This window comes from Glycine max, chromosome 2, assembly GCF_000004515.6.
Source record: "Glycine max cultivar Williams 82 chromosome 2, Glycine_max_v4.0, whole genome shotgun sequence".
Lineage (NCBI taxonomy): Eukaryota > Viridiplantae > Streptophyta > Magnoliopsida > Fabales > Fabaceae > Glycine > Glycine max.
Window position 1 is genome coordinate 8,389,159 of NC_016089.4, and position 24,198 is coordinate 8,413,356.

A 24,198-nucleotide genomic window follows, 5' to 3' on the forward strand; every position below is an offset into this window, starting at 1 on the left:
ACCTCTTCACGACAAGCTCCTCTTCATGGCAACAATGATGGCTGAAGAAGAAGAAGAACCTCTTCCCGGCAAACTCCTCTTAACGGCAACAATGGTGACAAATAGAAACACCGGTGAGGTGAGCAAGAAGAAGACGAAAACGACTAAGGTGAGGAAGAAGAACAAATCGGGTTGAGGAAGAATAAGTCGAAATGCAGGAGGGAGAGAGAGAGTCTCGCATTTTTTTTAAAAAATAAGCCAGGAGTATTACGAGTTTTTCACTTCAAGTGCTGGGTGCACCTACAATAGGTTGGGCCGTGTGTAGGCCCATTTATAATTTGTAGTAGCTTTTATTCACATTAGTATTTCTTTACGATATTTTTTGTCTTTTTTTTTTAAATATAAAAAAATTAATATGACATAAAATTAGTTTTTAGGTGAATTATAATTTTAATCCATTTAAAATTTTAATTTTAATTTTGGTTTCTCTATTTTTTGTAAACATGGTTTTAATGTTTACATTTTATAAAATCCACAATTTTGATATAATTTTTACTTTTGTATATGTTTTTATTAATTAAACCTTAAATGTAATATTATTTATTTGGATACCATCAAGAAATAATTTAATTAATAAAATATGAAAATTAAAAAATAAATATATGTAAAATTAAAGATTATACTAAAATTATGAAAAAAATCTAGTACTAATATTAAAAATTAATATTAAAATTAATATTAAATTTCTTTATATATAGTAATACAAAGTTAAGTAACCATTTATACAGCGAAATTGTGCAAAAAATAATGTTTTGGTAATCGATTACCAGATTGTTGTAATCGATTACCAGTAGCAAAATGGATTTGAGAAAGTTTTCAAATGAATTTACAACGTTTCAATTGATTTCAAAAAAGTTGTAATCGATTACAATGTTTTGATAATCGATTATCAATGTCTTTGAACGTTGAAATTCAAATTCAAATGTGAAGAGTCACATGCTTTCACATAAAAGCTTTGTGTAATCGATTACACTGATTCGGTAATCGATTATCAGTGATTGTTTCTGAATAAATCAAAAGATGTAACTCTTCAAATGGTTTTTGACTTTTTCAAATTGGTTTTAAGTTTTTCTAAAAGTCATAACTCTTCTAAATGGTCCTCTTGACCAGACATGAAGAGTCTATAAAAACAAGGCTTTGTTTTGCATTTTATAACAATCCAATCAATCTAATACAATCTTTTTACAAGTCTTGAATCTCTTTGAACTTCTTCTTCTTTTTCGTGCCAAAAGCTTTCCAAAGTTTTCTGGTTTTCTAAACCTTGAAAACTTGTGCTATTCATTCTTTTCATCTCTTCTCCCTTTGTCAAAAAGAATTCGCCAAGGACTAACCGCATGAATTCTTTTTGTGTCTCTCTTCTCCCTTTTCCAAAAAAACGAAGGACTAACCGCCTGAATTCTTTTGTGTCTCCCTTCTACCTTGTCAAAGAATTCAAAACGACACAGTCTGAGAATTCTTTTGATTCTTTCCTTTCCCGTATACAAAAGTTTTCAAAGGACTAACCGCCTGAGAATTCTTTTGTATCCCCATTCACAAAGTATCAAAGGTTTAACCGCCTGAGATCTTTGTCTTAACACATTGGAGGGTACATCCTTTGTGGTACAAGTAGAGGGTACATCTACTTAGGTTGTTGACTGAGAACAAGAGATAGTACATCTCTTGTGGATCAGTTCTAGTGGAGGGTAGATCCACTAGGTTCAAAGAGAACAAGGGAGGGTACATCCCTTGTGGATCTTTGCTTGTAAAAGGATTTTTACAAGGTTGAAAGAAATCTCAAGGACTGCAGGTCGCTTGGGGACTGGATGTAGGCACGGGTTATTGCCGAACCAATATAAAAACTCTTGTGTGTTTATCTCCTTCTTCCCTACTCTTTTACTTTCCGCTGTGCATTCTAATTTTTGCTTTTACTTTTGGTTAAGTTTATCTTCTACTCCTTATTCTCTTAACAACATAAGTAAAAGTTTTAGGAGTAAATTTTTAATTAGTAAAGGTTTAGGAATAATTAATTCAACCCCCTTCTTAATTATTCTGAGGCCACTTGATCCAACAAATTTTTAAGACAAAAAAAGACTTTTAATACATCACTTTTTTTTTAACTGATTTAAATAGTTACTTTTTAGATTAGTCACTTAAATAATCTATAAAAAAAAATAAATTTTAACATAAATTATTTAAAGAATCAATCTAAAAGTTAATTTTTAAAATCAATTAAAAATTAGTTTAAAAAATTGACTTTTTATATCAGATATATAAACATTGACTACACAACTGATATAAAAATTATTTTCAGAAAAATTGGAGTTTTAATCCCATACATCATTTTTTAATTATAATCTAAGGGTTAAAATTAATTTTTCTCATTTGATATATATACTTCTACTTAAGGAAATTCAGTGTCAATAAAAGACTTTATATATTAAAGTATTAGATTGAAACTTTAAAAAAAAAAATTAAACATGAAAAATAAATTAGAAAACTAAAATAATAATTAAACCTAATTTCTTGTCCCTACTCAGATTTTTTTTTCTATCCGCCAATGTTGCTAGTAATGACTAACGGTAATGAAAAACCAAACATTTCTGAACAAGTATCATCAATAATTCCTTCCTTAAATTGAAATCGAAATCTATTTTTAATTTTTATTTATTCGGAAGAGTGCTAGGCTGATAAATATGGTTGACTAAGTTTTCAATTTGATTTGTTACTTTTTCATTTAAAATCATGAAGTAGTACGTACTGACTGAATTTGATGTGGGAATAACTGGATAATGGCTCCTATGTCTTACATGTAGGAATTTTAATGACTTTGCTTGCAGGTTCGTTCTGCAACCCTGGACACTCGACTTCCAGAGCAAGTTGCATTCATTCAATGTAAGAAAATCTGAATGGTCATGAGTTTCGTGGTTATTTTTGAATTTCGACGATGTGCATTAGTTATGTAATAACTCTTTGTATTTGAATATCTTGTTTTGATTCCGTACAATGATGGGAAAACGAGAAAGCAAATAGTTATGGAAAGCAGAATTACCTCCAAATTATGATAAACTACTTGAATCATGGTAAATTCTCATATTTGTCCTGTTTGAAGTGTATGGATTTTGTTTTGTGCACCTGGTTTAAATCATTGCATGTATTTAAAGGTTTGAAGAGATGAGAAGTGGTTTATGATGAGAATACATTTGAGGAAATGAAGAAAATCCAATCATCAAATGCAATTCCTACCAGAGAATAAAGCCAATTATCATTCACGTACAGGAGTTGATAAGTTGGCTAAAACCAAATTCTTTTTATTATTATTATCTTTAAATAAATCTAATACTATTATTATAGTAACATCTCCTCAAGAGATTATAAAAATCTATCTTTGTTTTAGTAAAAGATTAAATAATCATATATTTAGGTAATTTTTATCTAAATAATTTATTGAATAGTTTTAGAATATTACATTTACTAGTTGGATCACATAGGTTTAATTTGTTATTCAATCAGATTAAAATATTAAAATTTTATGAATTTGGTTGATTTCGATTTATATAATTTTAATAACAAATATGAACCAAACCAATTCAAAGTGAGTTATAAAATTAAAGTTTTTAAAATAATATGTTTTTATCTTAAACTTTGTAAATATATGATAATGTCCTCTAAATAAATTAAATTGTGACATATTTGTTTGATAGAATGAATTGTTTAAATGCTAATATATACCATATTTTATTTTTTAAAAAAAATCAAATAATACAATAATATGAAAAATATAAATAAAATCAAGATGAAAATATAATAAAAAACATGAATAATTTGATTTAATAATTTAGTAAAGTATTTTTAAAAAATAAAATATTATATATTTAATAATTTAATATATATATGTAATAAATTTAATTAAATGTCAGATCAATGCAAAATTAGGTTGGATCACGGCTTAAAAAAACTGAGCCGGTTAAGCATCCCACACATTTAACGGGTTTATACATATTGAATCGAATCGAGTTTAATTCAAACTCTCAAAATTAAAATCGAACTAATTGAATTGATTTGACTCTGTTTGAGTTTTCACACATGTGAACATCCTTATAATCACCTCACGTCACAATCGATGACAATTATTTTGCTCCTATTTGCTATATTATTTTTAATAATCTAATCTAATTAGTAACAAGCTTCGGTCACCATTGGCAATTGCTGGTGGGTGACAAGTTACTTAGCCAAAATTCCGTTTCTTCAACATTATCGGTTATTAATAATGGTTGACGATTTCAATTATGCTATTAATTATTGAAATATTTTTAAAAATTCTATTTCATTTTTTTTTTATCTTAGGGTTGTTCTAAGAAAACGGACTTCCCTCTCATCTTCAAGAATTTCCCAATCAAAACCTTTCATGGACTTTTTCTCAGCTGAAATGCTTTCATCCATTCATATAAATAAAATTTCTTGTTATTTTAAAATTCCAACTGTCTGTTTAGGCTTGGACATAGCTTGATAATTTCTTTTTAAAAGAACACTAAAATTTAAAAAAGTATTTAAATGACTTTTTAGTCTATGTTATATAGAATTTTTTTTGTTCTTGGTTCTCTTAAGTTTTTTTAGTTTAACTGTGAATACATAGTCAATTAAATAAAAATCTTGTTAAGATATTCATTATAAAAATTAATAAATTTATCTATATGAAAATATGTTATTTGATAATATAAAAAAACTTGACATTATTAATACATTCTAATTATATATTTTCTATTTCGATCCTCATAACAAATATTTTATTTAGTCTATATTCCTTTTTAAGTGATAAAGTGTCTAACCAAATCCTGAAACCAAACATAATAATTCCTGAAATAAAATCATCTCAATACAAAAGATACTCATATAAAAGTATTTAATTTTATAACAGTCAATTAATCTGGAGTTAATTTTACTTAATCAATAGTTTATAGTTTTCAGTTTGAATTCTTGATGTACAACATTGCTAAAAGCTTGAAGAGAAATTTTTGTTGTTTATAATAATATCTTACTATTGTTTAAAAGGTATAATAATATTTTAACTTGAATAAGATTATTTTTCACGGAGAAAATAATAAGAAAGTTCTTTTATAAAAAAAATCTAACCGATGATTTTTTGTTGTTGACATAATCTAACTGATGATTATTTAAGCCAAAATCTAATTTTTTTAACATTCAGAATACATTGATACAAACACGCAATTATACCAGAGTCTCACTTTATTTTGGTTATATATATATATATAGATGAATAAATAAAGAAAGAAATAGTGGGAGATCTATAAAGTAACGGAAACTGGTGACACAGTTTAGAGAGAGAGAGAAACAAAGCAAAAGCCATTTGGATCCTCTCTTCTCTTCTTTGATCTCCGTTACCCTTTTCGTTTTCTCAACACAGAGAGAGAGAGAGAGTCTTTCGGAGTTCGTTTGCGTGTGTTGTGTGATCAGTCACCGATGGCAGCACCACCTGCGAGGGCACGTGCCGATTACGATTACCTCATCAAGCTTCTTCTTATTGGCGATAGCGGTTAGTTACCCCTTTTTTCCGCTCTATTTTTTTTTTCTCCTCTTAAGCAAACCAAACGCCCTAGCTTCTTTCAGATTTCGGACCTTATTGCTTTTTTCTTCTTCTTCTCTGGGGTTTGGTGATTCATTAGTTTGGAGACGCTTCATTTTAATTATGTTTATGTTTTTTAAACCTGGATTGAATGCTACTATTATCTGGTTAATTGTCTTTTAACACGTGGTTGCTATATTTGACAATGTCTAAGATGAGGCAATGGCCACAGGATGATATACACGGTGAACTTGTTCAACTGTTTAGGGAGGAAAAGTAATAAAGTATAGCTTCACATAAATTTCTCAATAAACACTTATAGAGAAGGGAATAACAAGTTACAATGAATTAAGTTTCTCCCAAGTTAAAATCAGTTTTTGGAAAAATTAAACCAGAGAGCTTCTACAAAAGTTTAAGTGCATAAGTTGATTTTAACTAATGATAGAAGCTTAATTCATTTTTACTTTCTTAACTTTTTCTCCTAAAAGTGCTCACTGAGAAGTTCATCTAGACATGGTTTAAGTTGTTCAATGAGATAGGTAGGTTTGAGGAAATGCCTGTGGGTAATACCTATTCATGAGAAGAGAATATAGCCATAGGAAATATGCCATTTTATGTGTCAATTTACACACACAAGAGTGACAACTGTGCTCTTTATAACATAATAAGTCACAGTTTTCACACACAATCATCATCAATTTAAGAATAATAAGAACTTAGTAATGAGGTCAAAAGATGAAAGATGATGGTTAAATTAATAGAAAAAGAACATAACAAATTAGATTAAAATTAGTAGAATGTGAATTGGGAAGTCTAAGCATAGAAGAAAGAATGAAACTTGCAGTGTGAAGGAATGGAGGTGAAAATAGATGTGGCTTTTTGTGCAATGGTGAATGAAGAAGGTTTTCAAATCCTATTTTCTAAAGCAAAAAATCCATTCAAAAAATGGAGGAGGAATCACAATTTTACCCCAAAAGTACCCTAAACAATTGTTTAAAGACAAGAGACTTGTGTACTAATTTGGTTTTATGCCAAGAAGCTCAATCGCAAAGGTTATATGCCTGTTGCAGGGCTTGATTGAAAGATACATAAGGAAACAAGAAGACCTATATCATTGATCTAGAAACACTGCCTTTGATAGGGTGCTGTGAGAAATTTCATGGAAGGCTTCTGAGAAAGAAGGAGATCCTATAATATATGTTTGATTTATAAATGAAAAAGATATGCATGATGTGGCAATGACTAGCATGCAAACTCTAGGACGTCTCACAAATGATTTTCATCTAATAGTAGGTTTGAGTCTATGCTATACTAGTCAGTGTTATGAATTATGGCGTTTGCTAGGAACTTAAATATGTGAACACTGAGCATGTACCACTTGTGTTAAATGTGAGATAGTCTGGTTTCCAATAATGGCTTGGTTGTTGTTGTTGTTTGAGTCATTGACTATTCACTGGTCATTTTTGTATATATAGATAATAGTATGTAATACTTAAATATGCACCCATAAATAATAGATAAATATGCTTGTATGTTGGTGCCTTGAAGTTGAAAAATAATCCATAAAATAAGTCATAGTTAATGGGTAGTTATTTTAATTTTTGTACCTCATTCTAAAATTTTGTTAAGTTGGTAGTTATTTTAGAAAATTTATTTTTTTTGAGAAATAGAAAGCAGGTTGATTAGTGTGCAAAGTGCAACATGCCACAGGTAAAGGTCCAGTATCACAGTGCCTCCAAAATGTAATATATATATATATATATATATATATATATATGGACAATACTCTCCCAAATATACAGATATACATATTTATGTTTGTTTTTATGTATTTGTGCATGTGAATGTGTGTGTATTGATCATGGTGTCTTATTTTGTCTTTTTTTGTATTTCACTTGAAGTTTTGTCTTCTTTTAATAGCTATCTGACTAACAATTGCAGGTGTCGGAAAGAGTTGTCTGCTTTTGCGATTTTCTGATGGTTCCTTCACAACCAGTTTTATCACCACCATTGGGTTAGTATCTGCTGGTTTTCTTTTATACCATGTGAAAATGCTATAGCATCTACTGGCTACTGTCTTCTGTTATCCGAGATTCTTGTAGCATTGTATTCCAAGTAATTAATAAGGCTGCCTTGAATATTTGTCCGATTTCTCTTTTAATGCAATGTCTAGACTTCATGCTACATGTCATACTTATCAAACATTATACTTAATACACATTCTCTTTCTAAAATTCTAAGGTTGGTTTGGTGGTTGAAGGGAGAAGGGGGGAGGGAGAGGTCATGGGTTCGAATCCCACCCACTTACATTCTAACAAGACTAACAACTAACATTTGCTGATGAAAAAGAATTCTCTCATGTTGGGGGTATCAGATTGGTCTTATATGTTTAGTCTCTGTCTACTCACAATTTCAAAGAAGCTGATATATATATTTTTGTTGATGGAAATAAAACCATGTTATATTACTGTATTTTGGCAGCATTGATTTTAAGATAAGAACCATTGAACTTGATGGCAAACGCATTAAGTTACAAATCTGGGATACTGCTGGTCAGGAGCGATTTCGAACTATTACCACAGGTATTTGTTTTGTCTTCTGCAATCTAGCTAATCGAATATGTTTGAAGTTTAATCACATTTCAATTTTGGTTTTTTTTTTTTATATATATAGAAGGCATAGAAGTTTAAGCACACTTCGTAGCCCATAAATCTAAAGTGAACTTGGAGTTGCTTTACACTTACATAGAATATAAAATGCTTTAATTGCCTAATAAATTTGATCAGACTTTACTGTAATTTAAGTTCATAATGTGGATAAATGTTCTACTTTAATTGCAATCATCCATTTCTTTGATGAAAGAAAAAATTCTTACAGTGTGACTCGTTTTTACAGCTTATTACCGTGGAGCCATGGGCATATTGCTTGTTTATGATGTTACTGATGAAGCATCTTTCAACAGTAATCTCTTTTCCTGATCACATTCAAATTCTTCTGATATTTTTCTGTATTTATTTATGGACTAATGCATGAGAGCTTCAGCTGACCCTTTGAATTGTGTTTTCTTCTTTCTCCCCCCTCACCCCATTCTCTTGTTACCTTTGACCGTCTTTTTGTGTATTTAGGTTGAATTATGTGTACAAATGAATCTGTTTTTTTATGGTTAAGTTTCTTTTATCCATTTTTTCTTCCTTTTATTTTTAACATATCTTGCTTCTATATGTTAAGATATTAGGAATTGGATTCGCAACATTGAACAACATGCTTCTGACAATGTAAACAAGATACTTGTGGGTAACAAGGCTGATATGGATGAAAGTAAAAGGGTATGTACCTCGGAGGGTCCTTTTCTATCTACATCTAATAATTTGGTTGGCCGGAGCAGATGATACATGATCTACTCTGCTCAAGCCAACATTTGTTCACAGCTATAGTGCTATAACATTGAGCATTCTCTCTGTAATGCCTGTATTCCTTTTATTCCAACAAAGGGTCTTTTTTGTCCTCTAGGCTGTGCCTACCTCCAAAGGTCAAGCCCTTGCTGATGAGTATGGTATCAAGTTTTTTGAAACCGTGAGTAGAGCTTGTTTGACAATCACTTTTTTCATTTAATAAATTGTGACTTCATTATATTTACAATGGAAGAACTCTTGCAGAGTGCGAAGACAAACATGAATGTGGAGGAGGTTTTCTTTTCAATAGCAAGAGATATCAAGCAAAGGCTTGCAGACACAGATTCTAAGGCTGAAGTATGTTGTTGACTTTTTTGTCCTTCATTTGTACTCTTATTTCTTTTCTGAAAGACTAAAATTTTGCCATCATCAAATTCTAGTTGTTGTAAAACTTGTTAAGGAAATATCTGGATTTTTTTAATTCTAACTTTTGAAGGAAGTGCATGGAATTGCTGCTTCTTTCTTAATCCTGAATGATGACAGTATCTTCTTCTTGTGTGGTTCAGCCTCAGACTATCAAGATTAACCAACCCGACCAGGCAGCCACCGGGGGTCTAGCTGCTCAAAAATCGGCTTGCTGTGGTTCATGAAACAAATAACAGATCAGAATCTGCAGTTAGAGGGTGCAGATTCAACACTTGCCCTCATATGGGTGCTATAGTTATTTTGATGACATTTAAAAGTGGGAGCATGTATTTGTCCTTGTATTTCCCAACTGCAAAGACTATGTTTTGAAGATAGTGCTTTAAATTTTTTGCTTACTTAGTTGTCGGATTTGTTGTGATTAATTCGTTTGCTCCATTCTCTCCTCTTTCATTTGTACTCCTACTCTTAAAAGAAAATCTTTCGGAAGTTTCGATTCAGATTGATCATTAGAAAAGCTTTTATCTGTTGCAAATAATATTATATTCCAGACGATCTTAAGTTGATGGTGGTCGGCTTAATGCATGTTTGGATTACCCGTGCAAGTTTTTCAAAAGTAGGTTTAGAATAAAAGATAAGAAGGAAAATTTTCTCTGAAAGCACATTGTGTATTCTCCAATGGCTAAGCAATGGTAATCCAAATATGCTTTTAGAGATGTTGGGTTAGGTGTGTCATGTGTGGACTATAGATTTTTGTTTACCAAAGCTTTTTGTATAAAAATTAAAAATTGAAAATGCTAGTTTCTTATTTGGTGAGCATTTTAAGCTTTTAATCCTTTAATTTGAGGGTCTTATTTTTTCTTCCACTTTTATATTAGCCCTTGAATTTTAAAAATTATCTCAATTTTAAATTGATAATTTGTGATAGTTTTTAGAAAATCTACAACATCTGTTTTATTTATAGATTTTGTTGTAAAAAATATCACAGGTTGTAGATAATTGGATAGTAAAATTTCTTGTTTCTGTGTCATTAGTTATTATATCTCCGAACATAGTTCAGGTTTTAGTTATTATATTACTTCGGAAACAATTATGTTGAGGCACAACACTTTTGCACATGAAAGTAAAAGAACAACCAGTATCTATCAAAGCTTGTAAAATTACTTCAGTTTGGTCAAAATTATTTATTTTAGGAAAATTTATTTTTACCAAAATATTTAGGCTTTTATTGTTCTTTTTGTTACAAATTATAGGTATGCAATCTTTGTTTTGTAAAGAGTCAATTTTGGAATTATGTTTTTTTCAAAATTTTCATAAAAAAAATCTACATTTTTTTCTATTTGGTTCAATTAGATTTCCAAAGTAGAAATCCTATTGTTTATAATTTTATTTTCTATTTGGTTCAATCTGATTTCCAAAGTAGAAATCCTATTGTTTATAATTTTATTTCCAGAATCATTTTCTTTTTTAAAGTCTGAAAATTCTATTTTCAAAATAGTTTGTACACAAGTCTTGCAAAAATTCTTATAGTATAAACTACAGTGAACTCTTAATGTTTTGTGGGGATATCTTTTACAGAAATGACAGTCTTTATGATCTGGTCCTATGTGAAATTATATTTCATGTTCAGAGTCATTTATGTTTTGAATATTAGGCTGTATCCCAAATCATCAAGGATTTCTCCATAATAGTTATATTTGTCATCCACCGGGTATAGATTTGTGTATTCATTTCTAGTGAATTCGTTTAATATTTTATAGTCTTTGTTAGACTCTTCTTCTTCAGACGTATAATCGAACCAACTAACTATGGAATATATTTTGGAATCAGTAGAAACTATTTCATCTATAGGAATGAGGTTCATCCTAGAGCTTTTAATCAATTCTGCTTCTCTTGTGATAGTTTTTAGTTTTCAGAATTTGATTTTTAACTTGTAAGTACCTTTTAGTTTTTATAGTTTGAAAGTTGATTTTTTAGTTCCTATTGACATTTTAATTTTATTTTAGTTTCTATAGTTTAAAAGTGATATTTTTAGTCTTATAATTTGTATTTTAATTATCTTTTAGTTCTTATTAAAAAAATATATAAAAATAAAAATAGTTAGTTATAAATTATTAACTATTTTTTTATTACAAATTATCTTATAATAGTTACGACTTATTAATAATTTTGTAGTTAATTATAATTGATAATAGTATTTATATTTTGATGTCTAAAATTAAAAGGGAATTAAAATATAAAATATAAAAATTAAAAAAATCACTTTTAAATTATATGACTAAAAAAAATTAAAATGTAAATTTAAGGACTAAAAAATCACTTTTCAAATTACATGAAAGAGAATTAAAAGGTAAGATATAAGAATTAAAAAAATCAATTATACGGATTATTTAAACCAAAAGTTTACAACCCCAGTCTCAAACTCTCCCAAAACCAAACGTAGATCTGCAACGCAATCCATGTGGATCCTCTCTTCTTTCTTTTAACTCCAATACAACCTTTTCGTTTTTTCAACACTTCTCTCCGTAGAGAAAAAGAGACAAGTGCCAGTTACGTGTCTTGTGTGATCATCGATGGCAAGACCACCTGTGATTGAATTCTATTACTATTCGGTTAATTGTCTTTTTCTATTTATTTGGGAATTCAACTGTGGAGTGGGCTTCTGTTGTTGAAGGTTTGAAGTATTGTTTCTTATAACACGTGATATATCAGTTATCACCTCTCTTAACGTAGCTCACATGTTTGATTAAATGCTTCAATGTGCTCAAATTTAGATTGGGAATGAGAAACCAGAACTAAATCGAGCTTCAAGAAACTGGAAACCAGAAACTGAATAGGTTAAGTCTCCATTGATCTAAATTGAATTGCTTTTGTTGATATGAGTTCAGAATCTGCAAACAAACATTGAAAGATAATGGACACAATTCTATGGCTTGGAAAGTCCTTAGCATATCTCCCCTTACAACCAAAAATGAAAAGGTTACAACTTCTCAAATACCCAGATGCTTGGTCCTCAAGTTTGTAAATATCTTTGTTTTTCATCAGCTCTTCACCCTGAACACTTTGTTAACCATGGCCATTGCTTCAATTCAGACTCATTCTACGCATCTCTTATTGATAATTCTACCCACAAGAGACACCTTGATCAAATACATAACCAGTTAGTTATCTCCGGGTTGCAACATAATGGGTTTCTCATGACTAAAGTGGTTAATGGGAGTTCAAATCTTGGACAAATTTGTTATGCTCGCAAGCTGTTTGATGAATTTTGTTACCCTGACGTGTTTATGTGGAATGCCATCATTAGGAGTTATTCGAGGAATATGTTCAGGGACACTGTTGAAATGTATAGATGGATGAGATGGATAGGAGTGCATCCAGATGGATTCACTTTTCCTCATGTACTAACAGCTTGTACTGAGTTGTTAGATTTTGGTTTGAGTTGTGAAATTCATGAGCAGATAATCAGATATAGGTTTGGGTCAGATGTGTTTGTGCAGAATGGCCTCGTGTCATTGTATGCTAAATGTGGTCATATTGGTGTGGCAAAAGTGGTGTTTGATGGGTTATACCATAGAACAATTGTTTCATGGACTTCCATCATTTCTGGATATCCACAGAATGAGAAAGCTGTGGAAGCATTGAGAATGTTCGGTCAAATGAGAAATGCTGATGTGAAACCAGATTGGATTGCTCTGGTAAGCATTCTGAGGGCTTATACTGATGTAGATGACTGAGAACAAGGGAGATCTATTCTTGGCTGTGTCATCCAAATGGGTCTTGAAGATGAACTTGATTTACTTATCTCTCTTACAGCTTTTTATGCTAAATGTGGGCTGGTGACAGTTGCGCAAGATCTTTCTTTGATCAAATGAAGACACCAAACGTGATTATGCGGAATGCAATGATATCTGGCTATGCAAAGAATGGCCATGCTGAGGAAGCGGTGCATCTATTCCGTGACATGATCTCAAGAAATATTAAACCAGATTCTGTCACTGTGAGGTCTGCTGTCTTAGCTAGTGCGCAAGTTGGTTCCCTCGAATAAGCCCGATGGATGGATGACTATGTTAGCAAGAGTAAATATGGAAGTGACATTTTTGTTAATACCGCCCTCATTGATATGCATGCAAAATGTGGAAGTGTGGAATTTGCTTGCAGGGTATTTGATCGTAATTCTGTTAAGGATGTTGCTATGTGGAGTGCTATTATGATTATGGGATATGGATTGCATGGTCAAGGATAGGAAGCCATTAATCTTTACCATGCAATGAAGCAAGCAGGGGTATTCCCAAATGATGTCACCTTTATTGGGGCTCTCACAGCATGCAATCATTCTGGCCTTGTAAAAGAGGGATGGGAGCTATTCCATTGCATGAAAGACTTTGAAATTGAGCCTTGCAATGAGCATTATTCTTGTGTTGTTGATCTCCTGGGACGTGCAGTTTATCTGGGTCAGGCTTGTGCATTTATAATGAAAATTCCCATTGAACCTGGTGTAAGTGTATGGGGGGCACTTCTGAGTGCATGCAAGATCCATTGCTGTGTAACATTGGGAGAATATGCTGCAAACAAGCTATTCTCATTGGATCCATACAATACAGGGCATTATGTACAACTCTAATCTTTATGCTTGCTCCTGCTTGTGGGATTGTGTTGCACATGTTCGATTTCTAATGCAGGAGAAAGGATTGAATAAGGACCTTGGTTACAGTGTAATTGAAATAAATGGGAAGCTACAGGCATTTCATTTAGGGGACAAGTCACACCCATTGGCTAAGGAAATTTTCAATGAGCTTCAGAGATTAGAAGGAGGTTGGGTTTGTCCCACATAAAGAATCTGTTTTGCATGATCTGAATTATGAAGGGAAGGAGGAGAATCTTAGTGTGTGTTTGATTTGCATTTTCATTTTCTGTTTTTATTTTCTGTTTTCATTTTCTGAAAACTGTTTTCATTTTCAAAAGATTAGAATTCTGAAAATATGTTTGGTTTGACTTTTTGTTTTCTGTTTTTAGGAAATAAAAACACTGAAAATTTATGATATATTGACTTTTTGTTTTTTTTTGTATTTTTAGATTTGCTTAAAATTACATTCCTTCTCATCGCATTTTTATTTTACCTAAAATAAGGTTCATGTTTTTAACTGAAAACAAAATGTTATTGTTTTCATTTTCTGGTTATTTTCTGTTTTCATTTTCACTGAAAATATTTTCAAAAATCCAACCAAACACATTTTCATCACCATTTTCTGTTTTCAGTGAAAATGAAAACACAAAACAGTCAAACCAAACACCCCCTTAGTCTTCAACCATTCTCAAAACATGTTGAATTGTAGATGAAAATTGAAAAGAAAAAAAAAGGTTAAATGATCTATTTTGTCTTTTATCTTATTTTTTTCTTTGGGTTTGATCATTTATTTTTTAAAAAATTTAATTTTATCATTTATCTTATTTTATTTTGTTTGTTCATATTAATCTTTTATCTTTGAAAAGTTTAATTATATTCTTTATCTTATTTTTTGGTTTAATTTAGTTATTTATCTTAATTATTTTATTTAGTTTAATTTATTTAAAATTGATGTTGTTAATCATTTAAAAATTAATTTTTTGGTTCAGTTTTCTTCTCTTTTCCTTCATTTTTAATTAAAAAGAATTATTTTTAAAATGATTAATGATTTTAATTTTAAATGAACCGAATGATCGAATTGAAAAAAAAGAGACTAAAATAATTTTTTTAAAAGATAAATGATTAAATTGAATAAAAAATAAGATAAAAATCAAATTTAGCATTTAAAAAAATAAAAGAATAAATTAAAAAAAAATCAAATAGTTTATTTGTTCTTCTTTGCAAATGCAACGTATAGTTCTTTAGTGTATTCTTAAGGAAGTAAAAAGATCAATTGAAAAAATAATGTAGAGGAAACAAATGTTAAGCCAATATGAAAATTATTTATTTGGATAAATCAAACTTTATATGTTTGAGGGATTTCATAAAATGAAGAAAACATGAATAGAGATACAGTGTGTTTTAAGAGAGGAACATTAATAATATGAATATAAATAAATAATGATTAGAAGCAATGGAATTGAGATTAGAGCAGTCTCTTTTGATAAAAAAAAAAAAGCCGAAGATAGAAGGTGAAAAGGTCAATAAAATATATAAATAAACATGACTATGAACATGTATTTTAGGATTAAATTAACCTAAAATTAAATAATTATTTTTATCAATTAAAATTTGTCAAAATTAAATAATAATAATTTCCTGATTATATATAAATAATAGAAAGGGAATTTAAATTAAAATATTGACATACAATTATATTTATAATAATTTTATCTATCTCGAATAAAATTGTTTTGGAATTTAGTAAAATAAAAAGATTATCTTCTGTGAATAATAAATATGAGGTAAAAAAAATTACATTATTATTGATAGAATTAATTAAAATATTTTAAACCAATTATTAGTAGAACCGATTAATATTATCGTATTATCATTTAAATATCTTTCTCATTTATTCTCAAATATTTATTTTTTATTTGAAATGACCGCAATTAAGATTTTAGATGCTACCCAAAATATCTCCATATGTTTGCAGTAGTATTATCAATTTAGCTAAATTCATTGGGTCTCAAATAGATTTTTAATACATAATAGATGGGTGGAAGAAGGACCCGTGAAAATTGGGAAAGGGTAAGAGAAAGGGGGCAGTGGGCAGTGACACATTCTTTTGTTCGAGCGAGAGAGAATACGCAGCCATCCAACGTGGAAGGAAGCGAAGAAACCTAAATCAATTCAAAGCCTTGAACTCTCCAATTTTTTCCCCATAAAATAGCAAAAAACACTCTCCATTCTCTCTCACTCGCTTTGCTTCAACGCCACCAGGCCTCCTTTTTTCCTCATTACCCTATTTTTTTCTCCATTTTCTTCACTCCAATCCTTCCCAATTGAACGGTTTCTCTCCCTCTACTCGATCCCATGTAAATCCTCCAAACAAACCGCATTTCTTTTTCTGGGTATTCTTATTTCCTTCTATTTTCTGTTAAAATATATATTTTTTGACTAACTGTTTTCTGGGTATGTGTATATGGCTGTCTCAGATGTGTTGAGGAGATAGTGAAAGGCATCATCACCATCAATCATGGCATGGTTTAGAGCTGGAACTAGCATAGCAAAGCATGCAATTAGGAGAACCCTTTCCAAGGGTGGATCCACATACCTTGTGTCAAGGGCAAGGTTCCTTCCATCGATACCATCATCATCGTCATCACCATATAGCAGAAGCTTCCACAGCACGGTTTTCAAGGAACAAGCTGCACCTGTTCCACGTGCGGTTCCTCTTTCAAAGTTAACAGATAGTTTCTTAGATGGCACAAGCAGTGTGTATTTGGAAGAGCTTCAGAGGGCTTGGGAGGCTGATCCCAACAGTGTGGATGAGTCATGGGACAATTTCTTCAGGAACTTTGTGGGGCAGGCAACAACCTCACCTGGAATTTCTGGTCAGACAATTCAGGAAAGTATGAGGTTGTTGTTGCTGGTGAGGGCGTACCAGGTTAATGGTCACATGAAGGCCAAGTTGGATCCCTTGAATCTGGAACCAAGGCAAATCTCTGAGGATTTGGACCCTGCACTTTATGGCTTCACTGAGGCTGATCTTGATAGAGAGTTCTTCTTAGGGGTGTGGAGGATGGCTGGTTTCTTGTCCGAGAATCGCCCCGTGCAAACCCTTAGATCCATTTTGACAAGGCTTGAGCAGGCCTATTGTGGAAGCATTGGATATGAGTATATGCACATTGCAGATCGTCATAAGTGTAATTGGCTTAGGGACAAGATTGAGACCCCCACCCCTACACAGTTTAATAGGGAGAGGCGTGAGGCTATATTTGATAGGCTTGCTTGGAGTTCCTTGTTTGAGAACTTCTTGGCCACCAAGTGGACCTCTGCAAAGAGGTTTGGTCTTGAGGGTGGAGAGACTCTTATTCCCGGAATGAAGGAAATGTTTGATAGGGCATCTGATCTTGGGGTTGAGAGCATAGTTATAGGAATGGCACATCGAGGGAGGCTGAATGTTTTGGGGAATGTGGTAAGGAAGCCCCTGCGGCAGATTTTCTGCGAGTTTAGCGGTGGTCTTCAGCCTGAGGGGGAAGTTGGACTCTACACTGGAACTGGAGATGTTAAGTATCATTTGGGGACATCGTATGATCGCCCTACTAGGGGTGGCAAGAGGATTCATTTGTCTTTGGTGGCAAATCCTAGTCACTTGGAAGCTGTCAATCCGCTTGTTATTGGGAAAACTCGAGCCAAGCAGTATTACGCAAATGACGTGGATAGAACGAAGAACATGGGTGTGTTGATTCATGGAGATGGAAGTTTTGCTGGACAGGGTGTGGTCTATGAAACCCTGCATTTAAGTGCTCTTCCAAATTACACTACTGGTGGGACGATTCACATCGTGTTTAACAATCAGGTTGCATTTACAACTGATCCGACTTCTGGCAGGTCTTCACAATATTGCACTGATGTTGCCAAGGCTTTGGATGCTCCCATCTTTCACGTGAATGGTGATGATGTTGAAGCAGTTGTTCATGCCTGTGAACTTGCTGCAGAGTGGCGCCAGACTTTCCACTCTGATGTGGTTGTCGACTTGGTGTGTTACCGTCGATTTGGCCACAATGAGATTGATGAACCATCTTTCACTCAGCCTAAAATGTACAAGGTTAGCCCTTTTGTTTATTATGTTTTTCTTCATTTTGTATTCATATTACTTTTGGACAAGTTAATTAATTTGCAACTTTGTGGGGTTGATATAGGTAATCCGAAGCCATCCATCAACTCTTGAGATCTATGAGAAGAACCTTTTGGAATCAGGGGAGTTGACACAAGAAGAAATTGATAGGATCCACAAGAAGGTCACATCAATTCTAAATGAAGAATTTTTGGCTAGCAAAGAATACATTCCAAAAAGAAGAGATTGGCTTTCAGCATATTGGCTTGGTTTCAAGTCACCTGAACAGCTTTCACGTATCCGAAACACTGGGTATGGAAGATAAATTTATGTGTTGTTTTTTTTTTTTTTCTGTTTAGTATTTTTTATTGTTTGAACAACACTGCTGAAGTCTGTGATCTATCCCATGCAGTGTGAAACCAGAGATCTTGAAAACTGTTGGAAAAGCAATCACAACCATCCCTGAAAATTTCACACCTCATAGAGCAGTGAAGAGGATTTATGAACAACGGGCCCAAATGATTGAAACTGGGGAAGATATTGACTGGGGATTTGCAGAGGCGCTTGCTTATGCTACCTTGCTTATTGAAGGTAACCATGTTCGATTAAGTGGTCAGGATGTTGAAAGAGGAACTTTTAGTCACCGCCATGCTGTAGTTCACGATCAGACAACAGGGGAGAAATATTGTCCCCTGGACCATGTTATAATGAACCAAGACGAAGAGATGTTTACTGTTAGCAATAGGTAATCTTTCTTCTATATACATATAGTTATCTTGCCTGTTTCAGCTTTGTTACTATTATATTATCACCGGTATCCTAGTTTTTGGATAGGAAACCTCTGTAACTTGTGGTGCCTTTGGCTCTGATTTCTTGGTGTTACAATTTAAAAAGTACATGAAGAAGTTACAATTACACTGTTTCACTTAACAGTTATTATGAATTTCCTGTTTTCCAATCATTAAATTTTTTAATAGAAGGCTCTTTTGTAATTATTATAAGCCATGGTCTCTTGTGTTTTGATGATTAATCCTGGTCACTGTATTATAGTTGTATAATATGTAATGCTTTGATCCCTTGTGAGTTAGATAGAATTTTGTTTGAATTTATTAATAAAATGTTAATTCTGTAGAAAATGTTGGGTCGCATTTCATATATTATATTTAATAAATTGGATTAATATAAGCCCAGCCACAGTGATTTTGAGCAAAGGTAAACGATCATTTAGGAATGTTATATTGATCACTCAATGATAATATACACGTGGCTTTTATCATTTTGTTAATTACACATAACTAAAAGTGCCGGGTCAGTTTAGCTTTGCATTATGTATAAAGTATACAAAGAATTCATTAATGATTACATTTAATACAAAACTTTTATTGTAAATTATCAGCAATATTCGTTGGATTTTTGTTTCCTTTGTTAATATACTTAGTTTTCTAGCCTTTAATGTGATTTACATATTCATGGCTTTGTTCTTCAAGTCTTGCAATGTGTCTTCTTGATGTCAAGATTGCATCTTAAAAATTTACAAAAATGGCAGAAAAAAACTCGTTACTTATATTGAACATATGATTTATTATTTTCTGTTTTTGGCCTCTTTTCTAAGAAATTTTTGAAACAATATGCAGTTCACTTTCTGAGTTTGGTGTTCTTGGATTTGAATTGGGTTACTCAATGGAAAATCCCAATTCATTGATAATTTGGGAGGCTCAGTTTGGTGATTTTGCTAATGGTGCTCATGTGATATTTGACAATTTTTTGGCTTCTGGTGAGGCTAAGTGGCTTCGTCAGACTGGGCTTGTTGTGTTACTTCCTCATGGTTATGATGGCCAGGGCCCAGAGCATTCAAGTGCAAGATTGGAACGCTTTCTTCAGGTTCTTTTGTGAATCTATGTTCTAATTATATTTTGAGAATACTTTTGAGCTGATTTGTTCCATTTACTTGAGTTTGAATCCTGTTGCCAACTTTGACTATTGTTTGCCCTCCTTGTGTATGTGTTGGATATTTGGGTTGATGAAATTGATGACACACATATCGGTGGTTCTAGTGCATCCTATTATATGTGGTGTACTTTGAGATTGATATGTCAACTTGAACTAAGTGGCACTGTCATATAAAAATGTATTTTGTTGATTGCATGTTGTCTGCTTTGTCTTAAGTGCACGCACATATACAAAAGGGAAAAGTGAAAAAAAGAAGATCCAATTGCACGATATGAGAGTAGTTTCACATTTGAAGTATGGCATTCTAGGTTGGTTTAGAGTCTGCCATCTGTGGCCTATAATACAAAAGGGAAAAGTGAAAAAAAGATCTTTTTGGAATTTTTTATTAGTGGTTTGAAATTTGAATTATGTTTCTCATGTAAACAAGCAATTAACTTAAGCCATGTTATCTTGCTGCCTATTTTCGAACTGCTTTTTAGTCTTGTTGTATGTGCTCTGTCCATCTCCCTATTTTATCTGTATAGTATTGAAGTAACTAGTGTTCACTAATTTCATGGCAGATGGCTGATGACAACCCTCATGTTATCCCTGAGATGGATCCAACCCTCCGGAAGCAGATTCAGGAGTGTAATTTGCAGATTGTGAATGTCACAACTCCTGCTAATTTTTTCCATGTTCTAAGGAGGCAGGTTGGTACAGTAAATTGATTTATTTTTTTAGTGATCAACAGGGCCGAAGCCCAAAAAGTAAATGGGGTTGGGGCAGGAAGGACTAAAGAAGTAAAGAACCAATCTCCTCTTCCAGTATAACTCACCTTCTAGTGAAGATATTGAAACTCCTTATACAGGAGAGTAATAGTGACATTTTGGGAATTCCAAGCTACGACAATCCCTCCTGAGAAACCACTAACTTCTGAGAATCTAATTTCCATAACCACTAGCAAATCTGGATGGTGGATATCCGTATATTGCATGCAATAATGGAAGAAAGCACTACTAACAGTTCCAAAGAAAAATATTTTTATTTGACGAGTCCACTAAAAATGATCAATATTCGTATTAGACTCCCTTCCAGCATCTACTCTACATCTACTGCCAAACCAACACTATCAAAATCATTTTCTAACTCCATACTGTGGTTATTATGAGTAGATGAAATGACAGCTAACTCATCACTTGTATTAGGCATGTACTCAATACTCTTCAATGTCAACATTAGAATTAAGATCTTGAGGAGGTTCTCCATTAGACTTTGATTGCTCAGCCTGCTCTCCATCCATCTCTTCTTTTGAGCTTTCCATCCAGTCATCATCATCTCCTGCATCACCTAAAACCATATCCTTACAAGTCTAACTTGAGTGTCCTCCATTGGTCCCTCCACCACATCAATTTAGGATGTTGGCAGTGAGGACACATGAGAAACTTTGATATCACCTTTGACCTTCATGCTCCTTGCCACCTGATCTGCTTCCACTGTCAAGATCCCTTGTTTTTCCATGATAGGGAGAGCTTTGTCGTCCACTTAATTAACAATTAATTGATTTAATGGTGGCTATATCACTTAAAGTTATGTTCCTTGTTTTCTCATACTCTGCTGCTTTTGTTCTTGCAGGTACATAGAGATTTTCGCAAACCTCTCATTGTAATGTCCCCTAAGAACCTGCTTCGTAGCAAGGCTTGCAGATCAAATTTATCTGAGTTTGATGATGTCCAAGGCCACCCAGGCTTTGACAAACAGGGAACCAGATTCAAGCGCCTCATAAAAGACCAAAATGCCCACAAAGATGTTGAGGAGGGTATTAGACGTTTAGTACTTTGCTCTGGAAAAGTATGTGGTACTCATTAAAAACCAGCTATCTTGGTATCAATCAGTTTTTATGCCTTTTCATTCTAAAGAAGGTGCTTATGACTGTAAAATTCGACTATGCCTTGCAGGTTTACTATGAACTTGATGAACAACGAACAAAGGTTGATGCAAATGATGTTGCAATATGTAGGGTGGAACAGCTTTGTCCTTTCCCTTATGACCTTGTCCAACGAGAGCTTAAACGATATCCAAGTATGTATAATTAGTTGTAGAAAATGTTCCCTGGAAGTAGATTCTGATTTCTTTATTTTGCTTGTTGAAGGTGTGTATGGGGTATAATTTGTCTTTTGTCTAGGATATAATTTTCTTGTTTGTCCTTCTGTTATAGGCAGTGTTTATGTTTATACCTTTATGTTGCATCTCTTACCAAATAGCTCGCCCATACCCCTTACTTCAAAAAACAAAAAGCTAGCCCATACCCCATAGGGAGATAATTTCACTTTTTGCTGTTAAGCATGACTAACTTTTGCTATAGGAATGAGGAAATAGTGTATGCACTCACATTGTGAAAGATTTTTACATTGACATCCAATCACAAACCATCATGTATAATAATTGTAATAATTACTTTGAAAGTCTTACCAACGATAATTTCTGATTGATTTACAATGTATAGAAATTAGTCTCTAGAAATATATCTGTTTCGCCCCCTTTATGGTTTTCATACTTATATTCTGTTTTGTTTCTTGTATAGATGCTGAGGTTGTTTGGTGTCAAGAAGAGCCAATGAACATGGGTGGATACACTTATGTTTTACCCCGACTTATATCTTCAATGAAAGCTGTGAATAGGGGAGGTTACGACGATGTCAAATATATTGGTCGTGCTCCATCCGCGGCCACAGCCACTGGCTTCCTCAAGGTTCACCAGAAGGAGCAGACTGAGATTGCTGAAAAAGCCGTTCAACAAGAACCAATCGACTTCCCATTTTGAAAAATCCTTTGCACATGCATCCATCTTTTTTGAGAGTGATAATAATGCATTTAGTTTAATTTATCCACCACGTAAGTGGCTATAGTTGGAAGGAAGGCGACCTCATACATTTGCTTTCAAGTTTTGACCTTTTTTTATGTTCTTTTGGTTCCTTACAAAAAGTATGTTAAGCTGAATTTCAACATACGTATGCTGAAATATTTATATTTCCTTGTTGCGATAGCAAAGGCGTGGTTGGCTTACTAGTTGAATTGATGCCTTGGGAATTACCATTTTTTTTTTTAATTTATGCTGTGTAATTTGGAAAAGCATCTTCCGTAATTTGTGACTATGTAATTCCATTTTCCAGAGGCATGCCTTGGCAATATAGCCTCAGGATCATGGCCAAGAGTTCCCCATAATTTTTTTCTCTCAAATATGCCTTTTAATACCATCAATTCAAAATCAACTTTGATATGGTTCTTGAATCAATTCGAGTTCATCCTATGGATCTTTGTCTGATAATTTAGTCTTGCTAGAAAGATGGATGCCATTGCTTTGTAGAGCTTCTTTATAAAACATTTCAACTTCGGGAAATTGAAGAGATGAAAACTTACCGTATTTTAACCTTCATAATCCTGTAGACGAGGAAGATAACGTGATGTCTTTTTACATAATCTCGTTTCTTGTTTCTTATGGACATTAATTAAAGCATATTTAATATTTATCAACAAAAAATAAACAATTTAAAGATGATCTTGTTAAAATTAACAGGAGGGGATCTGTAAGAAAACGTGATATAAGAAAATGTAGGACAATATGTTGACCAAACCTTGGAAATAGGAAAAATTTCCGACAATGTTTTGGAAATGAAAGTAAATCCTCTGATGACATGTGGTTTGAGTTATCGTTCATAATGTTCGTCTGGCAACAAGAATGGTTTTTCATCTAGACACAGGTAAGAGACGAAGTTGGCTCAAGGAAGGATTGAAATACCATTTTAAAATTTTAAGTACTTCCATTATAAAATTTAACAATTATTAAAATGAATATTGCCTATTACATCATCAAGTTATAGGGAGTGTAAACCACTGGTAGTCCAAAACTTCGACAAGGAAACCAAACTCAGGTCATCATTCTCCAAAAACTTTTAAGTAGTTATCGCCTGAAATTTATATTAGTATTATCACTCAAGTAATACATTTTTTTTTTAATTTTAAACTACTGTGATAGGCAAGTTACACCTTCAGGGACTTATATAGAGTTTCCTTAGTTCAAGGGCTAATTTTAGGAATTAATATTATGATTTACTCCAATTTAAACTTCT

At 32.6% G+C, this 24,198-nt stretch overlaps 2 protein-coding genes and 1 pseudogene across 2 annotated transcripts; all 3 read left to right on the forward strand.

Annotated features, from left to right (window-relative positions):
• The first annotated feature begins 5,271 nt into the window (after window positions 1–5,271).
• LOC100786439 (ras-related protein RABE1c) lies at window positions 5,272–9,914 on the forward strand. Its single transcript, XM_003518606.5, has 8 exons — window positions 5,272–5,569; window positions 7,541–7,613; window positions 8,081–8,181; window positions 8,495–8,560; window positions 8,828–8,925; window positions 9,110–9,172; window positions 9,256–9,348; window positions 9,558–9,914. Exons 1-8 carry the CDS (start codon window positions 5,497–5,499, stop codon window positions 9,639–9,641), a joined length of 651 nt encoding a protein of 216 aa, XP_003518654.1. The 5' UTR covers window positions 5,272–5,496; the 3' UTR covers window positions 9,642–9,914.
• A 1,868-nt stretch (window positions 9,915–11,782) lies between these two features.
• Window positions 11,783–14,545, forward strand: LOC100793707 (pentatricopeptide repeat-containing protein At3g12770-like; annotated as a pseudogene).
• A 1,530-nt stretch (window positions 14,546–16,075) lies between these two features.
• LOC100786978 (2-oxoglutarate dehydrogenase, mitochondrial) lies at window positions 16,076–23,114 on the forward strand. The gene is made up of 9 exons (XM_003518607.5): window positions 16,076–16,398; window positions 16,519–18,134; window positions 18,229–18,455; window positions 18,556–18,888; window positions 19,778–20,024; window positions 20,654–20,782; window positions 21,705–21,920; window positions 22,028–22,151; window positions 22,654–23,114. The coding sequence occupies exons 2-9, from the start codon at window positions 16,560–16,562 to the stop codon at window positions 22,890–22,892; spliced, it is 3,090 nt and encodes a 1,029-aa protein (XP_003518655.1). The 5' UTR covers window positions 16,076–16,398; window positions 16,519–16,559; the 3' UTR covers window positions 22,893–23,114.
• Window positions 23,115–24,198: the final 1,084 nt, after the last annotated feature.

Bases quoted from the DNA above. Each gene is read 5' to 3' on its own strand.
- LOC100786439 (XM_003518606.5), top strand. From the start codon at position 5,497: ATGGCAGCACCACCTGCGAGGGCACGTGCCGATTACGATTACCTCATC. The intron at 8,561-8,827 runs GTAATCTCTTTT...CTATATGTTAAG, and splicing joins TGATGAAGCATCTTTCAACA to ATATTAGGAATTGGATTCGC. The intron at 9,173-9,255 runs GTGAGTAGAGCT...GAACTCTTGCAG, and splicing joins GTATCAAGTTTTTTGAAACC to AGTGCGAAGACAAACATGAA.
- LOC100786978 (XM_003518607.5), top strand. From the start codon at position 16,560: ATGGCATGGTTTAGAGCTGGAACTAGCATAGCAAAGCATGCAATTAGG. The intron at 20,783-21,704 runs GTTGGTACAGTA...TTGTTCTTGCAG, and splicing joins TCCATGTTCTAAGGAGGCAG to GTACATAGAGATTTTCGCAA. The intron at 21,921-22,027 runs GTATGTGGTACT...TATGCCTTGCAG, and splicing joins TAGTACTTTGCTCTGGAAAA to GTTTACTATGAACTTGATGA.